Source organism: Oculina patagonica, chromosome 6 (genome assembly GCF_052425735.1).
Source record: "Oculina patagonica isolate OP01 chromosome 6, crgOcupat, whole genome shotgun sequence".
NCBI classification, from domain to species: Eukaryota; Metazoa; Cnidaria; class Anthozoa; order Scleractinia; family Oculinidae; genus Oculina; species Oculina patagonica.
In genome coordinates, this window is record NC_135763.1 from 15,614,161 (window position 1) to 15,634,886 (window position 20,726).

The following is a 20,726-nucleotide window of genomic DNA, read 5'->3' on the forward strand; positions in this document are numbered from 1 at the left end:
TTTTGTTCAGACTCTTCAGAATCACTTGGCTAAAATTCGCTGTGACGAAAATCACTTATATCAGAGTTGCAATCGACAACGCTTTCAGCAATAGCTTCATCCGTGTTCATTCTCGTCCATTCTGCCTTCACACACGCAAGCCGCCATTTTGTAAATTGTCCGAGCAAAAAGCAATTTTATTGGGTCAGCGGTCTTTCACAAGTAGTACCAGACCTTTCTCAACAACCGGGGATAAAATATTCAAGGCATCGCGAACAACCAGGCTTTCAGCGATGTTCTTTGGTTGAGGACGTATATATACGTCCTCGGTCGTTGCGTGACAATAGAGAGGACGTATATATACGTCCTTGGTAGGCAAGGGGTTTAAAATAGCTTTCCATTCCAACGGGATAGTGTCAAAAATACTCATAAGAAGGAAGTGTTCAGCCATTGTTATGTTTTTGTTCTGTAATGCGTTCCAAGTTTTCAGCAGTTTACCTGTGCCATTTAACAAGTCACGTAAATTGATTATACCTTTCTTGACTATTTTATTTCTAAACAGCGGTTTTCCGTCTATACAAATAAACTTGTTGTTCCAAATGAATTCATCTAACACGTTCGCAGGAGTGGAAATGAACTGTTCCTTGTAATTTGCCCACTCATTCAGACATTCTCTATAGAATTTTGGAAATGACTTTGGAAGATATTTAACATCGTAATTGCACTTCAGCAAGAAAGAGCCTCCAAAATCGGAAAGGTAATTATCTAGGAACACCTTCCAGGTGCTGTTATAGTTCTCCGAATATTTTTTCATGCACATAATTCTTTTTGTTTTAATGAGCGTCTCTATATGGGGCATTCGCAATCCCCCATTTTTAAAGTCACTGATCAGAGTTTTGCGCTTTGGCTGAAGGAAGATGTTTTTTATGTCACATCAAGGCATCGTTATGTCTGATAACTGAACTGTGTAGTCCGCTCAAAGCCTCGGTTAGTGGGAGAGCAGCATGAAACTAGAACGAGGAGTAAAACAGAAGCATCCTCAAACCACTCTCCTTTATTCTATTGGGGGCTGCTCCCTATCATAGCAAATGGCTGGGACAGGCTGGTCTCTTTTTATACTTTGAACAATTACCGGTCATAAAGCAGCCAATCAGAGCGTTACAAGTCCTCTTCAAATAATATTTTATTTGGTGTATTTACATTTAAAACTTCAACTTGTGGCAATAGTTACCATTTTATGTGACAATCTAGCACGATCTTGTATCACCAAGTAAAAGCGGCTTCTTCAAACTCTCGTAAACGTTTAATTTAAAGTTTTAAATACACCAAATAAAATATTATTTGAAGAGGACTTGTTCAAAGTATAAAAAGAGACCAGTTGTCAAGTGGTCATAATTCTTATTGTTGGCTGAAGGAAGATGTTTTTTTATGTAACGCTCTGATTGGCTGCTTTATGACCGGTAATTTAATACGAGTAGACTGCATTTTGAAGCTAAGGGGCTATTCTAAGTCAGCTAAGTGAGCTCAAGGTAAAACAAATTGCACTGTAACGCTTCTGTAAATCAAAGAAAACAACTTGAGGACCATCACAGTGGGAAGATTGGTTTTCATGGTGATCCATTATTAAAAATGTAATTTTCTGAGCGAGGTAAGTTTAAATCCTTTAGATATTAGTCGAACATCAAGGACGCGCGATCTAAACAGCGCCTCACGTGACTTGGTATCCTTCATTTCATTTCTGCATGCTAGTGTTGCGTTCTGTTGCTTTCGAATGGAAGGGGATTCGAGGAAAATCTTCAGCAAACATTTTTTTGGGGCACGACAAGTAAACAGTTCGAACGATTGCGCAGTGAAATCTTAAATTAGAAATCGAAAGTACTACACGTCGCATCGATCTGAAGTACGCTTTCAGTTCTTGGTTATTTCCTGTGTTTGCGGTTTTTGCTCGAATAAAGTCGAATACGCGTACAAATTTTTACCTTACTTTTACTGTGAGCAGTTTGGATACAATTAAAATTCTGGGATAAATGTAATGGCCTACGCGAATATTACCTTGCCAGTGTATATTGATTGCGTTTGATCATCCCCGTATTAAGTTTCGACGGGGTTTCCCCGAACACTCGTGATAAATCTACGCTATCCAGTAAACGAGTCTGGTGGTCAAAAGTCGCTCCCAACCAGCACACGACTTTCACAAGTTATAACATTTTTTTTCTTCAGTTTACATTTTTAATTTCAGTTCTTTTATCCCAATATATTAATTTATCCACTGCATCTGTGAAGGTAATAAATTCGCATCTTCGCAACCTCCTACGCTTAGCTCGTAACACAGGCCAAAACCGGGTCGGTATATATGTAGTGTTTGGGAAATAAGAGCCAGGTCTGTCATGGGCGAGGAAGAAGACGAAAACAGTTATTTATCAAGAACCTTCAACAAACAAGCCGAACGGTGTTTTCTGGAAGGTTTCTATTTCCAAATACTAGTTATTTACAGAGAAAACCTTGGCTGTGTTATGATTCTAGGTTTCGTGTAGCATTCAAATTAAGTCTAACGAAGACTGACATACATACTCATGACCTTTAAGCAACTGATGGCTTTAATAGTTTTTCCCATCCAACATCTGTGTTTTCGGTTTTTGCTCCATAAAGTCGAATGAGTGTCAACATTTTGTACCTTACTTTTACTGTAAGCAGTTTTTATCTACAGAAAGTAATGAAGATTTGGGATAACTAAAAATTAGTCTGGAGCTCGCTCCTAAGAGGCATACTCTGCCATCCAATAATCATAACGTTCGTTTTTTTTCTGTTCACATTTTAATTTTTTTTTACTCCAGTGTATTTGTAAGAGTTATTAACTGAATTCTGAATTCATATCTTCTCAGGCCCTTCACAGGAACCTTGTAGTCCTTTTCGTAAACCAGTCTTCCCCTTTGTAAGTGTGTGATGACAAACCAAAAGAGTTGGTCTAGCCGTTTTTATCTGGGAAATGCAAGTCACATTGGTTAAAAACAAAGAAGATGAAGGAAATAGCTATTTAATTATCAAGCAACTTCAACAAAACTATTCGAAGGCCGCTTTTCTGGACGATTTCTGTTTCCGCTTTCCACCGTTTCTTAAAAACGCACACTTTAAGTGCTGAGAATTTTACTTCGCTTAGCTTTCACATTGACAACTAAAACCACAGCAGGGGTGGGGGGGGGGGGGGGAAGTCGGCACTTTTCTTTGAATACATAGCAGTGCCTGGAAACGGTGCGAGTCTATGTCAATCAAGCCGTTGCTAAGAAATACGTCAAACCAAAGTTTTGTTTTCTCAGAAAGATTTAAATGTCAATGACTGCGTGCGTGTGAAATGCGAATAGTCGCGGTGTTTGCGTTTGATGTTTTACGCTGCTGAGATGTTTTTAGCATTTTCAGCCAGATTTCTCACCTAATGTCTCACGTCACTGAGAATGTTTTGGCGGCGTGGAATAACAAGCGAAAAATTTGTCACGGTTGAAATTTAACAACCAAAAAATGGGAAATAATTTCAGAACCATTGGAGTTATTTTTCATTAATATAATTCACAAGCCTTACTTTTGCCAGACTGGTCCCGTTATCACTGTTTGTTGTTTTGATGTCCGGAAGACTTCAAAGAAGCAATCAAAATGCAAATAGCTATTGTGTTTTGTGCACGGTCAAGACCGAATCATGCGAACTAAACAATGAACTTTGTCAAGCTATTCACTACGCCCTTAACAACCATTCGATAGCTTCTGCGCAGTCTCGGTTGCCCGGCACCGCTATGATTACTTTTTGAGTCGTGTAACAAAGGAAGTTTCTTCCCCCCTGAACCACAGTAACCATTATTGGTACTTAGCTTTTGCATTTTCAGTTTTCGTCTGGACACAAGATAAATTTGACACGTCACAAATACTGAAATTAGAGTGTCCAGAAAATGTTTTCTTTTTAACTTACAATAATTAATATGCGCCTTACACTTTTCATGCTAACAGTTTAAACTAAATAACAGGGGGAACAATGTAGATTTGTCTTCTCTTTGTGTTTCCGCTTTTGTATCAAAAAATGATAAACGTCAAATCTGTATTACAGTGATTTATTTCTACAGGTGAATTAGAATATACTGATAAGAAATAGCACCACAAGTATTTAATTTATAACAGGTTGTAATACATTGCTTTCAAGGTCCTAAACGATTTCAAACTATAAGGAGTTTGAAGATGAAGTATTCAACATGACACGAGCATGGGACAAAGAAAAATTCTGAGTCCCCGACGGGAATCGAACCCATGGCCTCCCAGATACCGGTTGGGCGCTCTAACCAACTGAGCGTGTCACTTATCAACCTAGTAAAAATGGCCCACTCACAACGAGTCTCTCGTAGCTCAGTTGGTCAGAGCGCCCAATCGGTATCTGGGAGACCATGGGTTCGATTTCCGTCGGGGACTCAGAATTTTTCTTTGTCCCATGCTCGTGTCATGTTGAATACTTCATCTTCATTATTTATTACCGAGCTTAAAATTTACCGTCTTTATTATTTACTATAAGGAGTTTGTAAACTGAATATTGTTGTGTTTTACTGCTGTTACTTGTTTTTTAAGTTGAACTTCAACGCCTGCAGAGTTGCCGAATAATAAAAAAAAGCAAAACAGAGTTACAATAACGGAAATATGTTCTTCTAATCTTGATTTCTATAGCTATTTCAACGCCATGTCGATGTGCTTGAGTTGGTTGTGCTTTTTCATGTCTGTTGCCTTCATATGTACGTCGTTCCAGTACGATGGATCTAATGGCAACTATTCAGCGATTGCAGGCGGTTCCGCGTTACAGAACTATAACGAAGAAAAGTATGCTAATAGCTGTTTTTGCTACGATCAATGGGGCAAGATTTACAACCTCGCACCATTGCAAAACACTACGTAAGTATGAATGAGTATTAGCTGTGTTATTTTGTAGCTGGTACGAACATTGACATGAACGCGGGTGGATTAAAGACCCATGTATCGGCTTGCATGTCGAATGAAGTACAACAGGCTTTTCTTCTTCGTTTGCTTTCTCGACGAATAGCCAGACTTTTCAAACACTTCAAAAACAATTTTTTAAAGCATAAATTATCAGGGCACATTTTTTTTTTCGTTTAACTTTGGACGGTGATTTGCTTGTTTGTTTGTTCGTCTGCCAATTTTTAAATTTCCTCTGCAGGTTTAATGTACGGAGTAAAAACCACACTTATTCCTATAATCCGTGCAGCCCATTTAAGACCGGACCACCAAAAGGTGGCTGCCAAAAGGAGGACGTAGCGGTAAGCCATGCAAATTCAGATAGTAGTTGAAAACAGGTACTCTTGGTGTTACTTGGACGATATTCAGCGAAAAGTTGTAAGCACATTATAAAAAAACGTAAAGTAAGCATCTTGCTTTAGGATTAGAACTTAGCAAACCAAAGCGACCTTTGATGTTTACCAAACAAACACCTTGACCACTCGGCCATGTTTCGGTCTGATATTCTGTTATTTTGTATTACGGAGTATAAGTAATTTTTACTTATTCCTTTTCAGATTTGTTGGTGGACCCCTGGCGGTGAACCAAATGCTTACAGAGTAATAGGAAGTCATAGTCTAATGACATGTCATGTTAATAGAAAAAATAAGTTTCTGTCGTACAAGACTAGTGGGTAAGTATAAAAATAATTATTTTCCCTTTCGAGTGGAACGTCCTTCACGCATCCAGTGGGTAGAGTCCGCGTTTGACTCGCTGCTGTGGACTCGGAGGGCTGTTCGTTTTCAGAAACAGTACACGTAAAAAACAGTCAAACTACAGTTAGATCCCTGGACAAAACAGTAAAGGCCGAGACACACTAGCGAAAAGTCTCTGCAACATGTTGCAGGGACAAGTCGTTGCAACATGACGCCTCGTAGCACATGGTGCACATGGTGCATTTTTTCTGTCGCTGCGACAGAAGTTTGTCGCAGTGATTAGCCGCACGCATTCAAACAGGTTTGAATTTGTACGACTGATTCGTGTAGCGACACAAATAAAGGAAAGCAGCGTTGTTGCAGCTTTCGTGACAACTTTTGCGACAAAATATTACATTAACCAATGCGAGAACGTCATATATTTTTCTCAGAAACCCATCCAAGATGGCGACCGAACATATACATGTGGCGAGGATTTTCTCCTTCAGCATGGAATGTAACCATAACTTAAATGGTAATCCAGTTCTATAAGGAAAATAGACTCCTGTGGGATAAAGATCACATAGACTGTGGGTAAAAAGAAAAGAAGGCATTCATCCCTTTGGTTGCAAAGCTGAAGAAATCGAAAATGCATGTGGAAGCCGTTTTGAAAGGGTTAAACACCATAGGTATAGCAAGAGTTAAGTGGTCCATAATCTTTCTTTTAGTACGTTCCATGATTATTCGGTCAGGATCGACCTAAAGTGCGATGAAAGCAAGACAGAGCCAGAGCAAGGAGACTTTAAATTAGTTTGTGAAAGAGAATGGGTAAGGGAAAATTAAAATTTGCTTCAATAAATATACAGTTCAGAATATATAAAAGGGCAAATCTGCAGATATAGCTACATTGGATTGCTAGGCTTTCCTTTAAGGTATCTGAGGCTTCAAAGCCGCCTAATCTTTTCATAGTATAAAATTAACTTTTCAAAATGGTAAAGACGTTTCCTGAGATTTGAAGCCTACTGAAGCAACTATCTTCATTAGACGCCCTGTTACATCCCAGGCATAACCCCAAATATATGAACGAAGAAACAAACAATCAGCAATTATTTTGGACGAGGTTGAGAAAATTATCGTGTTTTGTCAGTGGCGAGCAGATAAACGATATTTTGCGAAAACCGAGTTCAAAAATTGTTTTATCATTCGTTTACTGAATTTGTTTTTGTACAGTTACCTTCAGGAACCAGGAACTGCACGCTTTCTTGCAGAAGAAATGCAGATGAAAGCAGTCTTCGTCCAATTCTTTTTCTTTCAGATATTGCCGAAATGCATTTAGGGAAATTTTCATTACCTTTTTTGCATTCGACTCGCTGTTTTTTTTTTCGGTCTAGTAGACTAGTTAAACTGCTCTCCCACAACTCTGGAAACGGAGCTGCTTTTTTTTCTTGATAGTGGACACAACTACGCATGAGCAGAATGTTATTTGTAGCAAAATCACTCTCAGCCGCTAATGCGCACGAGCAGACTATTTGTCCGTAGTTATTTGTAGATCACCTGGCGTCCTCTCGGCCAATGAAAAGGAAGAAAAAATGCATCGAATAATAATAATAATAATTATTTTCTTTCAGAAATTCTGTTATAAAAAAAATCAAAAGTTTACATTTTTCTGTTTCATCTAAAGGTGTTCCAATTGACTCACTTGTGTGTATGTGGGGATGGTTGTCCAGTCAATCCAGTGCAACCTACGACCCCGCCGAATCCTGGTAAGTTAAACGATTTGTGTAAACCGACAACACAATCGCGCTCAGAAAGTGCAAACCTGACACAAGTATTGGAATCAAAGAGCGGTTTCTGAGGCTAAGAAATAAGCAGTAGAAAAGAAACGTTTAACTTACCAAATTCATTTTAGTTTAATGACCTTTTCAACATTTTTTTATAAATGGTTCGGGAGGGGTCTGGCCTCCCAGATTCAATGAACCCATCAGACCCCAGGTTTGACAGATACAAGTAAATTAAAGTCTGATTATTTTGCCAACATGTATCATAAATGATGTCCGGTCAGGTATAATTTAATTCTTTATTCTTCGTGTTTTCTGCTTGGTTGAAAACCGATCATACCAACCACTCATTGAGCTTGGGTCACGGGCCAGCCATAGAATTTCTATGTGCGGGCCGTGGTAAAAACGAAAGAACTTGAGAAATTAGCCGAAAACACCCAAACAGAAATATCAATAAAGAAGCACAGCACAAGATTTCCGTTTTTACTAATAAAATCAATAACAGGAATATCTTTTTAAATCCGCATTTGGAAGGAAAAAATCACCCGTCATAACCTTAAAATTAAAATTAATGCATGTTTAAATCTGCTACAGACAAACGAATATCGCAGGCTGTTTACACCGGTATGCATAATGGCATCCGTTTTCCCTTTTCTTGGTGGGCAATTTGAATTGCAACAAATTCACAACAAATCCATTTTATCTGTAATCTCCCTTGAATCTCTCCTGTCCGGATCCTTGGCAAACCCCTTAAAAGAAATTGTTCCCAAAACCCACCAGCCCATAAATAAAATTAATGAACCTTTCCAAAGCCTAGAGTTTAGCAACTATTGAAGTCCAAACAGCTGAGATTCGAATGTCAGTTGCACCAGATCACAAAGCTACCTTTTTAAAGATTATTATTAGAAACGAGCTCAACAGAGGTCCGGGTTCGTGGAAATTCAACAATTCTCTGCTAGAAGATGACGATTTTAAAGAACGTATTGCATTTTTTTATCCCCGAATACACGAGAAATACACCGATGTTAAAGATAAACAACTATTGTGGGAATTAATCATAATGGAATGACGAATGAAAACAATTAAATATTCTAAAGAAAAAAGATTGGAACTTAGAAAAAGGGAATCAACATTTCAAAAAGAAATACAAGACCTTGACTATAAAATTTGTAATACGGATTTTGAAACTTTAGATCAAAACACTTTTGTGGAGTATGAGGCCGCCAAAGAAGGATTGAAAAGATATATGAACACAAAGGGAAAGAGGCAATCTTTAGATCTAAAGTGAAATGGTTGGAACAGGAGAAAAACCCACAAAATACTTTTTTAACTTGGAAAAGACGAATTATGAAAAAAAGCTTATACGTGAAGTGAAATTAGAGAATGGGGATAAAACAACACAACCAAAACAGATTGAGAAAGAACTGGAAAATTTTATAGTAATATGTACTCATCCAAAAACAATCTTAATAGTGAACCTCTAGATGATATAAGTGTTTTGAGTCTTTTGTTGAAGGTATTGAAATCCCTCAACTGAATGCCGAGGAGCGTGATTCACTGGAATATGATTTTACATTTGAGGAATTAAAAGAGGCGCTGGGCTCTTTCTCGGACAATAAAACCCCTGGTGAGGATGGATTCACTAAGGAATTTTACGAGTCTTTCTATGATCTCATTTGAAGAGATCTGCTTAATTCTTATAATGCAGCTTTTCAAAGCGGGTCCTTATCTATTTCTCAAAGGAAGGGAATAATAACGTTAATACCAAAAGCTGATGGGGATCTGTCTGAACTTTCCAACTGGCGTCCAATATCTTTACTTAATATCGATTATAAAATTCTGACTAAAGCTTTGGCAAAAAGAATAGAACAATACCTACCAAAATTAATTAATTCAGATCAAACCAGATTCGTTAAGGGAAGGTACATAGGCCAGAACATAAGACTTTTAAGTGATGTAATGGAATATCTAAATGCTAACAAGACCTCGGGACTCCTTCTTTTTATAGATTTTGAGAAGGCCTTTGATAGCCTTGAATGGGATTTTATTGTTAAAGCCCTGAACTTTTTCATTTTGGCCAAATGTTAAAAGGTGGATTTCAATTTTTTATAACGGTGTGCAAAGCGCAGTAATAAATGGTGGATTTTTGACCAATTATTTTAATATATAAAGAGGAGTTCGTCAAGGTTGCCCGCTAAGTCCTCTTTTATTCATCCTTGCTGCGGAACTGCTAGCAGCAAAGATACGCCAAGAACCAAGCTGCAGAGGCGTGTCCCTCCCAGATGACCAGGAGGTCAAAATATCACAGTTTGCTGACGACACGACTATAATAACAAAAAATGTTGAATCTCTCAAACCCTATTTAAAGATCTTGGATTGTTTTGGAATCATCTCTGGATTAAAATTAAATAAGAAGAAAACTAAAGCTATGTGGATCGGTTCTATGAAAGACAGCAATTTGAAAGTACTTGACTTTAAAACAACTAAAGAACCTATTAAAGTTCTTGGAATCCATCTATCCTACAACAAAAACAAATGTACTGAGGAAAAACTTTTATGTCAAGATCAACAAAATGAAAACAAAATTAAATTTATGGCTTTCAAGAGACCTCACGATATATGGCAAGTCTTTATTGGCGAAAGCTTTAGGTATATTACAACTAGTGTACGCAGCATCGATGCTGGCCGTTCCAGAATCGGTTATAAAGACTGTACAAGAAAATCTGTTCGCATTTCTATGGAAAAACAGGAAAGACAAAATAAAAAGATTGGTTATGTATCAACCAATAGCAAAAGGAGGAATCAATTTTGGTAATTTTTGCACGGTCGTTAAATCTTTACGCTTGGCTTGGATTGGTAGATTACTAGGCGAGTCTGACGATAAATGGAAGGTAATCCCCAATTACTACCTTCGAAAGTATGGTGGTTTATTATTTCTCCTTAAATGCAATTATGATGTAAAATCCTTGAAGACAGGTCTACCCCTCTTTTATTGAGAACTTCTTCAGTATTTTCAGGATCTCAAAAATACAACCAACATCTTTCCAAATGGCGAACTCTTTCTTTGGAATAACTATTTGATAACTATAGACAACGCAACTCCGTTTTGGAAATCATGGTTTGAACGCGGAATCGTGTCAGTAAAGAATGTGTTAAACTCTGAGGGCAAATTTTTATCGTACGAAGAGTTTAGCGACAAATTTAATATCACCACAAATTATATGCACTACTTTCAGCTAATTTCAGCCATTCCATCGGAGTTGAAAAGAAGAGCAGCTCAAACTTCTATTCCTGCAGCTGATCTTTCCTCGACCTCCGCATCCATTCTTTCACACAAAACTTTAATTAATCTGGCTGAAGCACGTTGCAAAAACTATTACCAATTGTTCAACAACCATGATCCTATTGTCCCGAGTGGTGTAAAAAAGTGGCAGAGTAAATTCCCTGAAAAACTTGGTGAATGGACTAGAAGTTTTCAAGATATATATCGCTTCACTAAGGACAATAAACTTCGTCAATTTTGTTTTCGTTTTCTGCATAGAACAATTGTAACGAAGAAAGAACTCAAACTATACCACCTAGCCGAAGACGATAAATGTATATATTGTTTTAATGCGGATTCAATAGAACATACGTTTATTGACTGCAAGGAGTCTGTAAAACTTTATTCACAAATTATATCATGGTTCAATCATCGTCAAGGTACTGAGGTAACACTCTCAAAAGAACAAATTGCTTTTCACGACACATGTTACGCGACTAATGTGCTCTCGGAACCCACAAAACGCAAGCTAGATTTGCTCATCATCTTGGTCAAACACTATATCTATTTTTCAAAATATCTTCGGAAAGAAATGTCTCTAGATGAACTTGCCAATAAACTAATTGTACAATTAGAAAAATGTACTCAAACGTAAAGCTGTTTATCTAAATAATAATAATAATACAAGGTCACTGTAGCGAATTACTTTAAAAAATTGCTCTCAATAACGAAGTATATAAAAAAATTTTTTTAAATTGTAATTACTTTAAGCTAATGCATGAACTCCTTTTTGTACTTTTGTTGTTGTTGTTTTTTTTTTTAATCATGTAAAAGAAAAGTAACATTGTATAATCTTCAATAGTGTATGCAATTGTAAGTAATGTACGTGTTTTTAAGTGTATCAATAAAGTGTGTTTATCTTCAAAAAAAAAATTGATTGGTCAAAGTGTTTCTGAAGTAACATTGTCAACAAATTGCGTTTGAAAATGGTTTTTTCACATTATCCTTGTTAGATAGTTTTTTTTTAAATACTTAGTGTGTGGTTTTTGATTTTACCACCTAGCCTTAGTGTGACTGACGTTCCTACCGGTAGTCTCACTTTTACTATTGAATTATTTAGTTGTTCGTTTTAAATGACGCTTTTTGGACAAAACACGCAGTTACGAAAATAAACTGTGTGTCATTTACATGCTACAGAATTAATTAACTTTGTGTTGCTGTTTATATGTGATTTTAAAAACATTCACTACAAAGTATGAGTTTTGAAAACTTTCAATAAAAAAACAAGGAGAGAGGCAGATTTGCAATAAATAAATTAATTCACAACGATAACAATGGAGTCCCAAAATGTCAGAAATGAGAGAGGAAGTTTACTTACGTAGAGTACATAGCTAGTATAAAGATTTTTTTCAAAAGATGACATTTGAGAATCGATGATTTATGGAAAAGTGGGAACAAATGTATTTTCTGTGTACATGTGCAGGTCACAAGCCTGACAACCTTGTGGTCAAGGTAGTCTTAAGTGTTATTGGAGGCGTTGGTGGTATTGTGTTATTCGTCATCTGCTGGCCACGATGTCGAAGAAGGCGAAGAAATGACGAGAATCGACCTCTCCTTGGTGACAACGGAGGCGGCGTAGTCGACGTAAGCCAAAACGAGTTCCCTGATACAAGTGAAGAAAGTGAATTAACTTCGGGAAGAGGCTCTGCAAGTTCAACCAAACCTTCATCGGCTGAGTCAACGTCTAATAACATCACAGTGCCCCAAAAGGATAAGGATAATCTCAACAAAAAGATCAAGCCTTATACGGAAAATCTCTGTTAAGGAAATTATCGTGTATCCATTTCATAATGCCAAAGCAAAGAACAAAGCTTTCAGTGCTCATACGTAAAGGTGGTTTTGAAAGTAAATATGGATCAACTAGTGGCGATAGTTGAGTTACAGTAAGGCCGAGCACGGACCTCCTACAGTAGAACCCTGACTACACCCGGCCTTAGTAAATTCCTCCACTAGATTTTGGTGACTCGTTTAGTGGTCGTAGTGACAGAATTCCAATTTATAGATGGAACCTCGTTGCGTTTTCCAATGACGAAAATGATCTAAATTATTTTCACGATAGAACAGAACAGTTAATTCTTATATTCATAACTATCGCAAACTTAACCTTTTTACTCTTATTATTTGAAGTTTTACGGAGAGTGGAAATCTGTTTCCTCGCGTGCACTTTCGACGCTCCTAAAAGAAAATAGAAGTTCTGCAAACAAAACTCTGAGTAGGGCGACCAAACCATTTGTATTTCAGAGGAAGAAAAGGTTCGTTAAAGAAGCTTTGTAAATAATGTTGTAAAAGCGTTAGTTTTTCGCCCTCTCTTTAAGTGCATACATTGGCGCTAAAATAACAGCAGTTTTCCTGTATTTTTATTGTGAATACAGAAAATAAGTGACATCGATACTCGGGCCTCAATAAAAGTGTACACATAAAATTATTGTATATTATTACAAAATATTTTATTGGAGTTCTTTATTCGATAGAGTCGCCTCGCCGGAAAGAAGAGGTTGAGTGAGAGTGAGTTAGTTCGATAGAACAAAGTGTAAACGAACAAAAGTTGAAGTTTGTCAGTGCATTTAGGGGCTGCTTCCTTGATATAAAAAAGTAAACCACCTTATGTATAGGACAATCCATATATTCAGACAAAATAAATAGCAGGGCCACCTCAATTATTATTATTATACCAAAAAAATGGAAAAAATATTATTATACTATTATACTACCTCTCAACTGTTATCTGGAAATATTACATAGGTTATCATAATTTTATATATAATCTATTGACAGTAATAGCACATCAGTTCAGTGGTACAATGATAGATGTCATAATAAATTAGAAATGCACATAATTAGTTTTAACCTTAGCCGAACACTGTACGTTATTTTTTGTTATTTTGTATGCGACAAGTTTTTTACATTATAAACATTTGATTTCAATCCCCAGAAATTTGACTTTTTGGCTAACTAGCAGGCATTGCATTCTCCCTAGAAAGAGAGCTTAGCTTTGCATGACTGAGAGAAGGCCAAAACTGGACTATCCAGAAGGGAAGGGGGAGGGGGTTGGGTGCTGGTGGTGTGGTGCTGCTTCCATAAATTTGGAAAAAGGTACCGCAAAGGTTCTTTTAAGAACCTTGTAAAAAATAAGCCTGATTGAAAAATAGTACTCTTTTTAAGGCTCAAATCCCGCAAAAGACGCGCTATTCAAGGGTAAAACGATAACTAAGTATTGCGAGAAGAGGTCGTGTTTTTTTTTGTAGCATAGAAGTTTAACAGGAAGTTTAATTATAACAGGCCTCAATCGTTTAACTATTTCGTTTAGCCTATCTACTACAGGTTTCTGAAGGACTGTCTAAGGATCTCACCGGGATTACAATGTCAAAAGGGGCAAAACGTGACATCCTAATAACGACTGAGAACTTAGCTGAGAACTTAACAACCAAACCCTTTCCCGCGGTACATACCTATATGGGTTTAAATGGGAGTACCCTCCAAGCAAGAACCCCAGCTTATTGCCCGGGGTTTCACCAGGTCCCCCGGAGGACTTAATAATATAGGAGCTGCAAAACCCTTGCTCTGTCGTATGTTACCTTCTTGTTATTTTCTACAATTTTTATTGAGGTTCAAACGAAACATGGTGCTATTTAGAGTATAGAAAAAAAAATTGAAAAAAATTACTGATTAAATTTGAGAAATAGAAATTAGTTGCTGGGGAGTGAACGATGCCATTTTAGTCATTTGCACCTTAGTAACTTTTTACACGGACGTCGTCTCTGCTTCCCACAAATTCAGCCACACTTTAGAGCACAGTATGTCAAAACGTAACGAAACTTGTAAAAAGCGTCCGCACCTCAACTGTGTACCAAAACGTAGGTACCGAAGAAAACTGTTGGGGGTCTGGGCTTGCAGGTGAATATTGTGGGACGCGTTACTTTGAAGTAAGACGGCGAGGTGGGAAAGCCTTAAAATTCAAAGTATCAAATTCAATTCTATTTATCTGTACTGACCCTTTGATTTCCCGAAAATAATCTATCAACCAAGAAACTCTGTCCATCAAACTATCTTGATAAAGTTTTGATGACGGAATATAATCGTAAGGGAGATACAATATCAAAACTGAGGCAACTGTACTGAGTCGAATACAGTCAATACGAGGTGCAAAGCTTGGGAACATTTAATAGTGGGAAGGTATGTCAATATCAGAAACTTTCTTGAAATCCATCACATTAGGCAGTAACGTCAACCAAATTCTTGTGCTACTGATTTCAGCTCCTATAGAATAATTTGTCTTTCAAAAATATTTATTGTTTGAAGAATGCTTCGCAATTACATGTAACATAACGAAGGCTGATCAATTAACTAAGCAATTAATGGTTTATCAGTTTGTATAACGGTCGTTATTGTATACACTTATCTTACCAAAATGGTTAAAAAAAGTTGTGTAAATTCAAACTATAAACTCGAAACTACATGTAATTGACACCTGTAAATCAAATCACCTTTTGCAGGAATCCTTACTTATTGTTGTAGCGCAACTCTGCAATAATTTCCTTTTTCTTCTTTACAACGTAGATGAAATTCTACGAAATGTCACGTCCGAAAGCAGTTCGGATTGGTATATGTCAAGTGGTCAAGACCCCGAGTCGAGTGATCGGTTTTCAGGGCTTTCCCGGAAAAGATTGATATGTTATTTCTCGTTCGTTTCTTGTCGAAATGGTAGGCTTGTTCTCAATCCACGTCACTTGACAGAAGGCTAGAGTCAAATTTGAAACATATTCGTTTTGTGTAGGTTCTGAAAAGAGAAGGTAATTGAACGAGCAATTGCTAAGGTAAGCAATGAGGCAGTGTAATATTTCATGATTATAGCGTCATTGCGTTTCACGGTCGCACGATCCGTATAAAGTCTATAAACGAAATTCTATCAGTTAAACACGCTTCAAATTAAAGGTATTTTTTCACTTTGATTTTTTTATAGTAAAACTTGCAGTCACATGAAGCATAGCAACTAATTTGAACATTAATTCAGTAAAATTCAACACTCAAACGACGCAAATCGAGGACAATTCTGACAATTGGCCATATCGCTTCGTATTTTAAAAAAACGTGCAGTGTGCATCGTACATGGTGCATTAGGCGATTCGAAATGTTCTATACATAAAGGTTAGATTTTTGTAACTATCTTTTACTAAAGGTCTTTACTAACACGAGAAATGGTACGTTAACATTTTAATTTAGAAAACATATTAAACTATTGAATAATTTGCTTGATATTTCCTACCGAAGTGATGTTACCGGAAGTCTGTTGCACTTGGACTGATGAGAATCATTTGTAGGACTCATTTACTCTAGGAAAAGTATAAACATTTGTGTATTCTGTATTGTACACGGACAGTACTAGTCTGTTGAGGAATGACGGAATTCTGTTCATATGTTGTGACTAGAACGACTGTATTCGCTTCTCTACACAAAATTGTAATGGGATTGGCAGCGATTCAGCGACGGATGAAGTTTGATTGTGGTAATTCTCAGAAATTTTGTTTACAGCGTAATTCCTGGATCCTCCATGTGCTTGTTGTTTGTTTGTTTGTTCGGAAGCACGGAAATTTTTTTAACAGCAAGCCTACTGTAGGAAAGTATACTGTTGTTATCGATATGAATATTGTTCTCTGTCGTAGCTGTTTATATTGAAGATCGTCATACAAGAAGCGTTACGTGACGTGCCATTACGAAAGCGTCACTGCACTGCGATGTTGACCTATTTCAAACTGTCTGTCTTCCTTCACCTTGAATTTCTCTTCTTAAAATATAGGCATAATTGCTCTTAAATAATTTAATTTTTATGTTGATAACTCATATGTTTGCTTGCCAGTACAGATCAAGCACAGCGAGTTAAGAAAAGACCAAGGGCCAATGTCTCGATCAAGGTAGGTTAAAAAAATTATGTGGTTGGGTCTGGGAACTACCGAATTTAAGAATTTGATTGACTTAAATCGATATTAACCGCGGTCTAGATTGTTTCATGTAGACTGGCAGCTACCTGTCTAGGCGTTACATTTTGTCGTGAGAAAGTTAGAAACAAAAGGTAAAAAAGCACACATGGACTTGTTTCTGCCAAAAACGCCAATAGAGAAAAATAAACAAGAATAAAACAGCTGTATCAATTTTACCCGGGACAATACTTAGACCAACAATAAGGCACTTTGATTGGTTGATTTTATTTTAATGGCTCTCTCTCAGGTGCCCTAGTCTTCCCAGTCTGTAATAACGTGGCTCAACTGAGAGAGTCGATGTCTCTAATAAACCAATCAGAATGCTCCTTCCGTCAGAAATGCTTTTAGCAGTTTTAGTTCTTCATTTCCACCTCTTTTATTTTTTCAATTTTTCAGGTAACAATTAACTGAACAGTATTCCATTTAACAGCTGGGGACCATGCAGGCGGCATTTTGGGTTTCCAACATTATTCTCCCGCTATGATAATAAACTATTTAACACAGGATGTTTATTTGTCTCTTTAGTGGCCACTGCACTATGTCCTCTAGAACCTGGGTCAGCCGTTTATTGTGCATAACCTTCGTGTATACTGCAATGAAATGTCAAGAGACATATGGAAGATGCAACTGTGTTTTTACTCTGAAAGGCAACACCTACAACATTACCTCACTTCAAAGTGCAGATGACACTGCAAGGTAATAGAAAGCATTAATTAGAATTAATTTTTCAGGGATACAGGGAAGAATTTTGACTAAGCAATAATTAATTATTGAGATTTGTTTTGTTACCACGAATATTATGTCGATTGATTCAGCTTTACGTTTTTACAGATTTCTTAAAATTGATTAAATTAAGTCCATGTTCAACACGAGTTGCCCGAGGCGATAACCGAGAGCAACTCTAGCTACTTGACTGCTCTCCAAACTTTTCCAAGTGCACCATAACTTGGTAGTGAACAGCTAAAAACATGAACCAATTGATTCATACCATTGCCGGTGGACTGTACATTAATACCCGCTCTCGACAAAAAAAAAAAAATGGCGAAGCGATTTGCTCACATTATCGCCCAGGCTATCAGCGTGCACTATATTGGATTGTGGCGCACGCTCACGTGTACGGTATTTTTAATTGCGCGCCGGGCTCTGTTATTATATATGTTATAAAGATATTATATCCATGTGTAACAAAGATATTTTTTTTTTCATTATTTTTTTTGTTCATTCGTAAGCTTGGTATTGACTATTCAAATATAAACATGTGAGCAAGCTACAAGATGTGCATAAGCGGCTGTTTCTAAGCTGTTGTTTCCTCGACAGATTTACCGTTGAGCATCAGGGATATACGTACAGCTACAACCCTTGCAGATCATTCCACTTTGTAGAAGAACCATCTTTTGGTGACTGTAAAGATGACTTGGCGGTAAGTCAGTGAAAAACCGGAGCGAATTACAATTTATACTTTTAGTGGTTAATTTATTTCCAAGTGTACGGGTAATTTCATTTTCAGCTAATAAAATTATGCCCTGTATTGGTCATCGACCAAGCATGGGGTCAAGATGGATGGGTATTAGTTAAGTTCTACTTTCGCTTGTTTCTGGACCGAGACGCAGTCAAGGTCCATAATCACACAAAAAGATAGAACCTTGCCGATATGTAACCATAATTATCAACAAGCTTGGCCAATAAAGGATTTCTCATCTGGCATAAAAACACCATTTTCTTGCGGACAAGATAGCTCTCGGCTATCCTGCCTGCTCGGGGGGTTAGGTTAAGTCTGCTTCGAGCCTAGTGGCCCATACAGGCCGGAGCTTATCCCGGTTTCCGTAGCATTAAGCGACTAGGAGTATTGCTACTCCCCCCTGGATGGGATGCTAGTCCATCGCAGGGTTACCCCCCAGCAGTAAATTCGCCGGTACCCATTTATGCACCTGGGTGGAGAGAGGCACTGTGAGAGTAAAGTGTCTTGCCCAAGAACACAACGCAGCGCCCCGGCCAGGCCTCGAACCCGGGCCGTTCGACTCGGAGGCGAGCGCGCTAACCATTAGGCCACCGCGCCTCCCGCCTGATCGGGGGGCATTCACCGATTTGATCTATCTTGTCCGTTATAGACCAAGGTCATTATTCTCCATGGAAACTGCGATTGAGCTAAGGCATGCCGAATACTGATCAATTGTAACCAATTTAAAGGAGAAGTTCACTCCAGAATGGCCATTTATTTTCTTTACGTCAATAAAAAGTTTATACAAAAATATGTTATTCACCAAAATTTCAGCTTCCAACGAGCGCTAAAACCCTACGAAATCTTTCTCTAAAGTAGCCCAAAATTCGACAACTGAACGCCGCCATCTTGATAGTGAGAATGTCAATTGATAGTGAGAATGTCAATTCATGAGCATTCTGGCTTGATTTTGCATCAATTTTGCATCTAAAAAATGGCAAAATCCAAGATGTCAGATCCAAGATTCAAGATTACGGCTATAATGACGCCATGTGACGACATATGACGTCACAGCCAAAAAAAATTATGCCATCCTGTAGAGTACACTATGGGTTGCTAATACATAATCCTTATTAATTGATCAATTATTTTTGCTTGTATTTGGTGCTGTTGTTCTTGGTGAAATTATATATAAACAACATAACATGAATAGAAAAATCCGCATAGAAAAGTATAAAAGGTAAATAACCGGGGAGCTCCGCTTTTAGGCTTGGCTTGCCTAAATCTATATATTATTGCGTAGTTTCGAAAGCTCGCGCAGAGTGATCGGCTGGTTGGGGGAAGTCCTGAAGGGGTCGCCTTGCCCTGTTTTACCTATCTTGCCAGATGATCACACTGACTACTGAAATAGAATACTGTTTGCAACCATTCTTTTTTCGGGTACCTGGATGATAAACGAAAAGAGGACGTTACTCACAAATCAATACTCATTGAAATTAAAGAATGTAATTTACATTTAAATGAAACTTCAGACGCGTTAAAGAGTGTTCGTTTTGGCGAAAAATCCTTTATCTGCTAGTAAACTTTACAACGACTTTTAATTCCTCTTTTTTTTTCAGATGTGTTGGTGGATTAAGGATATCATGTATCGTAAAATAGCTGAACAAAGCACAGCAAAATGTGATTTCAATGAACAGTATAAGATGCCAATGCTGCAGTATACTGGGTATGTAATTATGTGCCAAGCGATTTAAGCATTATTTATTTCTGTTGTTGTTGGTGTCCTAACAAGTACAGAGCGGTTTGAGTGACAAATTTGTCTTCTACAATAGAAAGGATGGAACTTCTTGATTTCAGGTTTCGGAGGCGAACTTGAAAATGGCAATTGTATGTCGATGGCATCACCTATTGTAGCTAGACATAACAGAAAAAAAAAACAAAATAACTATCTTGCCTTGTATTTACAGGCCAGTTTAGTTTGTTTGGTTGTTATCATTTTAAAGATGAATTCGATGAGTATTTCACGTTCCATAACTCTGCAATGGATGAACAAACGTTTTCTGGAAATGCGGCACTTAGAATTCACAGACAGGATTCTTTTTAGCTCAACTAATCCGGATATTCTCATGTATTAAAATTCTATCTATGGGAGGCGTGGTCGCCAATTGTTGATGTGTTAGGCTTTGAATCAAGAGGTTCGGATTCAAAGTTGGACAGTGTCCTCGTGTTTTGTTCAGTTGTAAGACATTATACCAGACAGTTCACAAACCGGGAATGAATAGCATCCCTACCGGTCCTGCTGTGCTACAAAACCAGAACTATTGAGTCGCTGTGCTTTGGAAAGACACAGTATGATAATACCTTTAAATTGCTATTTTTTAGTGACGGCTACATTCGAAAGACCGCTGTGTTGCTGAAGTGTAACCAAACTAACAAACAAGCAAGCTTTGAAGTAGTGGATACTAGTAGAGGGGGAGAATTTGTAAGTGACGACAAGAATAATTGAAAGAATTGAGATATCGACCGTCTGTTAAGTAGTATCATCTGTATTTCATGCTAAAA

General features: G+C 37.5%; 2 protein-coding genes across 6 annotated transcripts in view; both read left to right on the forward strand.

Annotated features, from left to right (window-relative positions):
- Positions 1-1,482: 1,482 nt before the first annotated feature.
- LOC144656230 (uncharacterized) lies at positions 1,483-13,676 on the forward strand. 3 transcript variants are annotated; one of them, XM_078516469.1, is made up of 7 exons: positions 1,483-1,627; positions 2,862-4,896; positions 5,180-5,279; positions 5,535-5,650; positions 6,380-6,479; positions 7,333-7,414; positions 12,175-13,676. In XM_078516469.1, the coding sequence occupies exons 2-7, from the start codon at positions 4,688-4,690 to the stop codon at positions 12,513-12,515; spliced, it is 948 nt and encodes a 315-aa protein (XP_078372595.1). In that variant the 5' UTR covers positions 1,483-1,627; positions 2,862-4,687; the 3' UTR covers positions 12,516-13,676. The 3 variants fall into 3 exon arrangements, with proteins under 3 accessions (XP_078372595.1, XP_078372597.1, XP_078372594.1); XM_078516471.1 differs by having other exon boundaries at positions 4,675-4,896; XM_078516468.1 differs by having other exon boundaries at positions 1,483-4,896.
- Positions 13,677-15,266: 1,590 nt separating this feature from the next.
- The window catches only part of LOC144656026 (uncharacterized), an 86,693-nt gene continuing 81,233 nt past the window's right edge, over positions 15,267-20,726 (forward strand). The window contains exons 1-5 of one of the 3 annotated variants that reach the window (XM_078516243.1): positions 15,267-15,565; positions 16,606-16,660; positions 17,252-17,422; positions 18,044-18,146; positions 19,784-19,890. In XM_078516243.1, coding sequence (XP_078372369.1) covers positions 16,647-16,660; positions 17,252-17,422; positions 18,044-18,146; positions 19,784-19,890 — 395 coding nt within the window. In that variant the 5' untranslated portion in view covers positions 15,267-15,565; positions 16,606-16,646. Of the gene's footprint in view, positions 15,566-15,607; positions 16,661-17,251; positions 17,423-18,043; positions 18,147-19,783; positions 19,891-20,546; positions 20,647-20,726 lie in introns of those variants that run through there. The other 2 variants (XM_078516242.1, XM_078516244.1) reach the window with 2 other exon arrangements.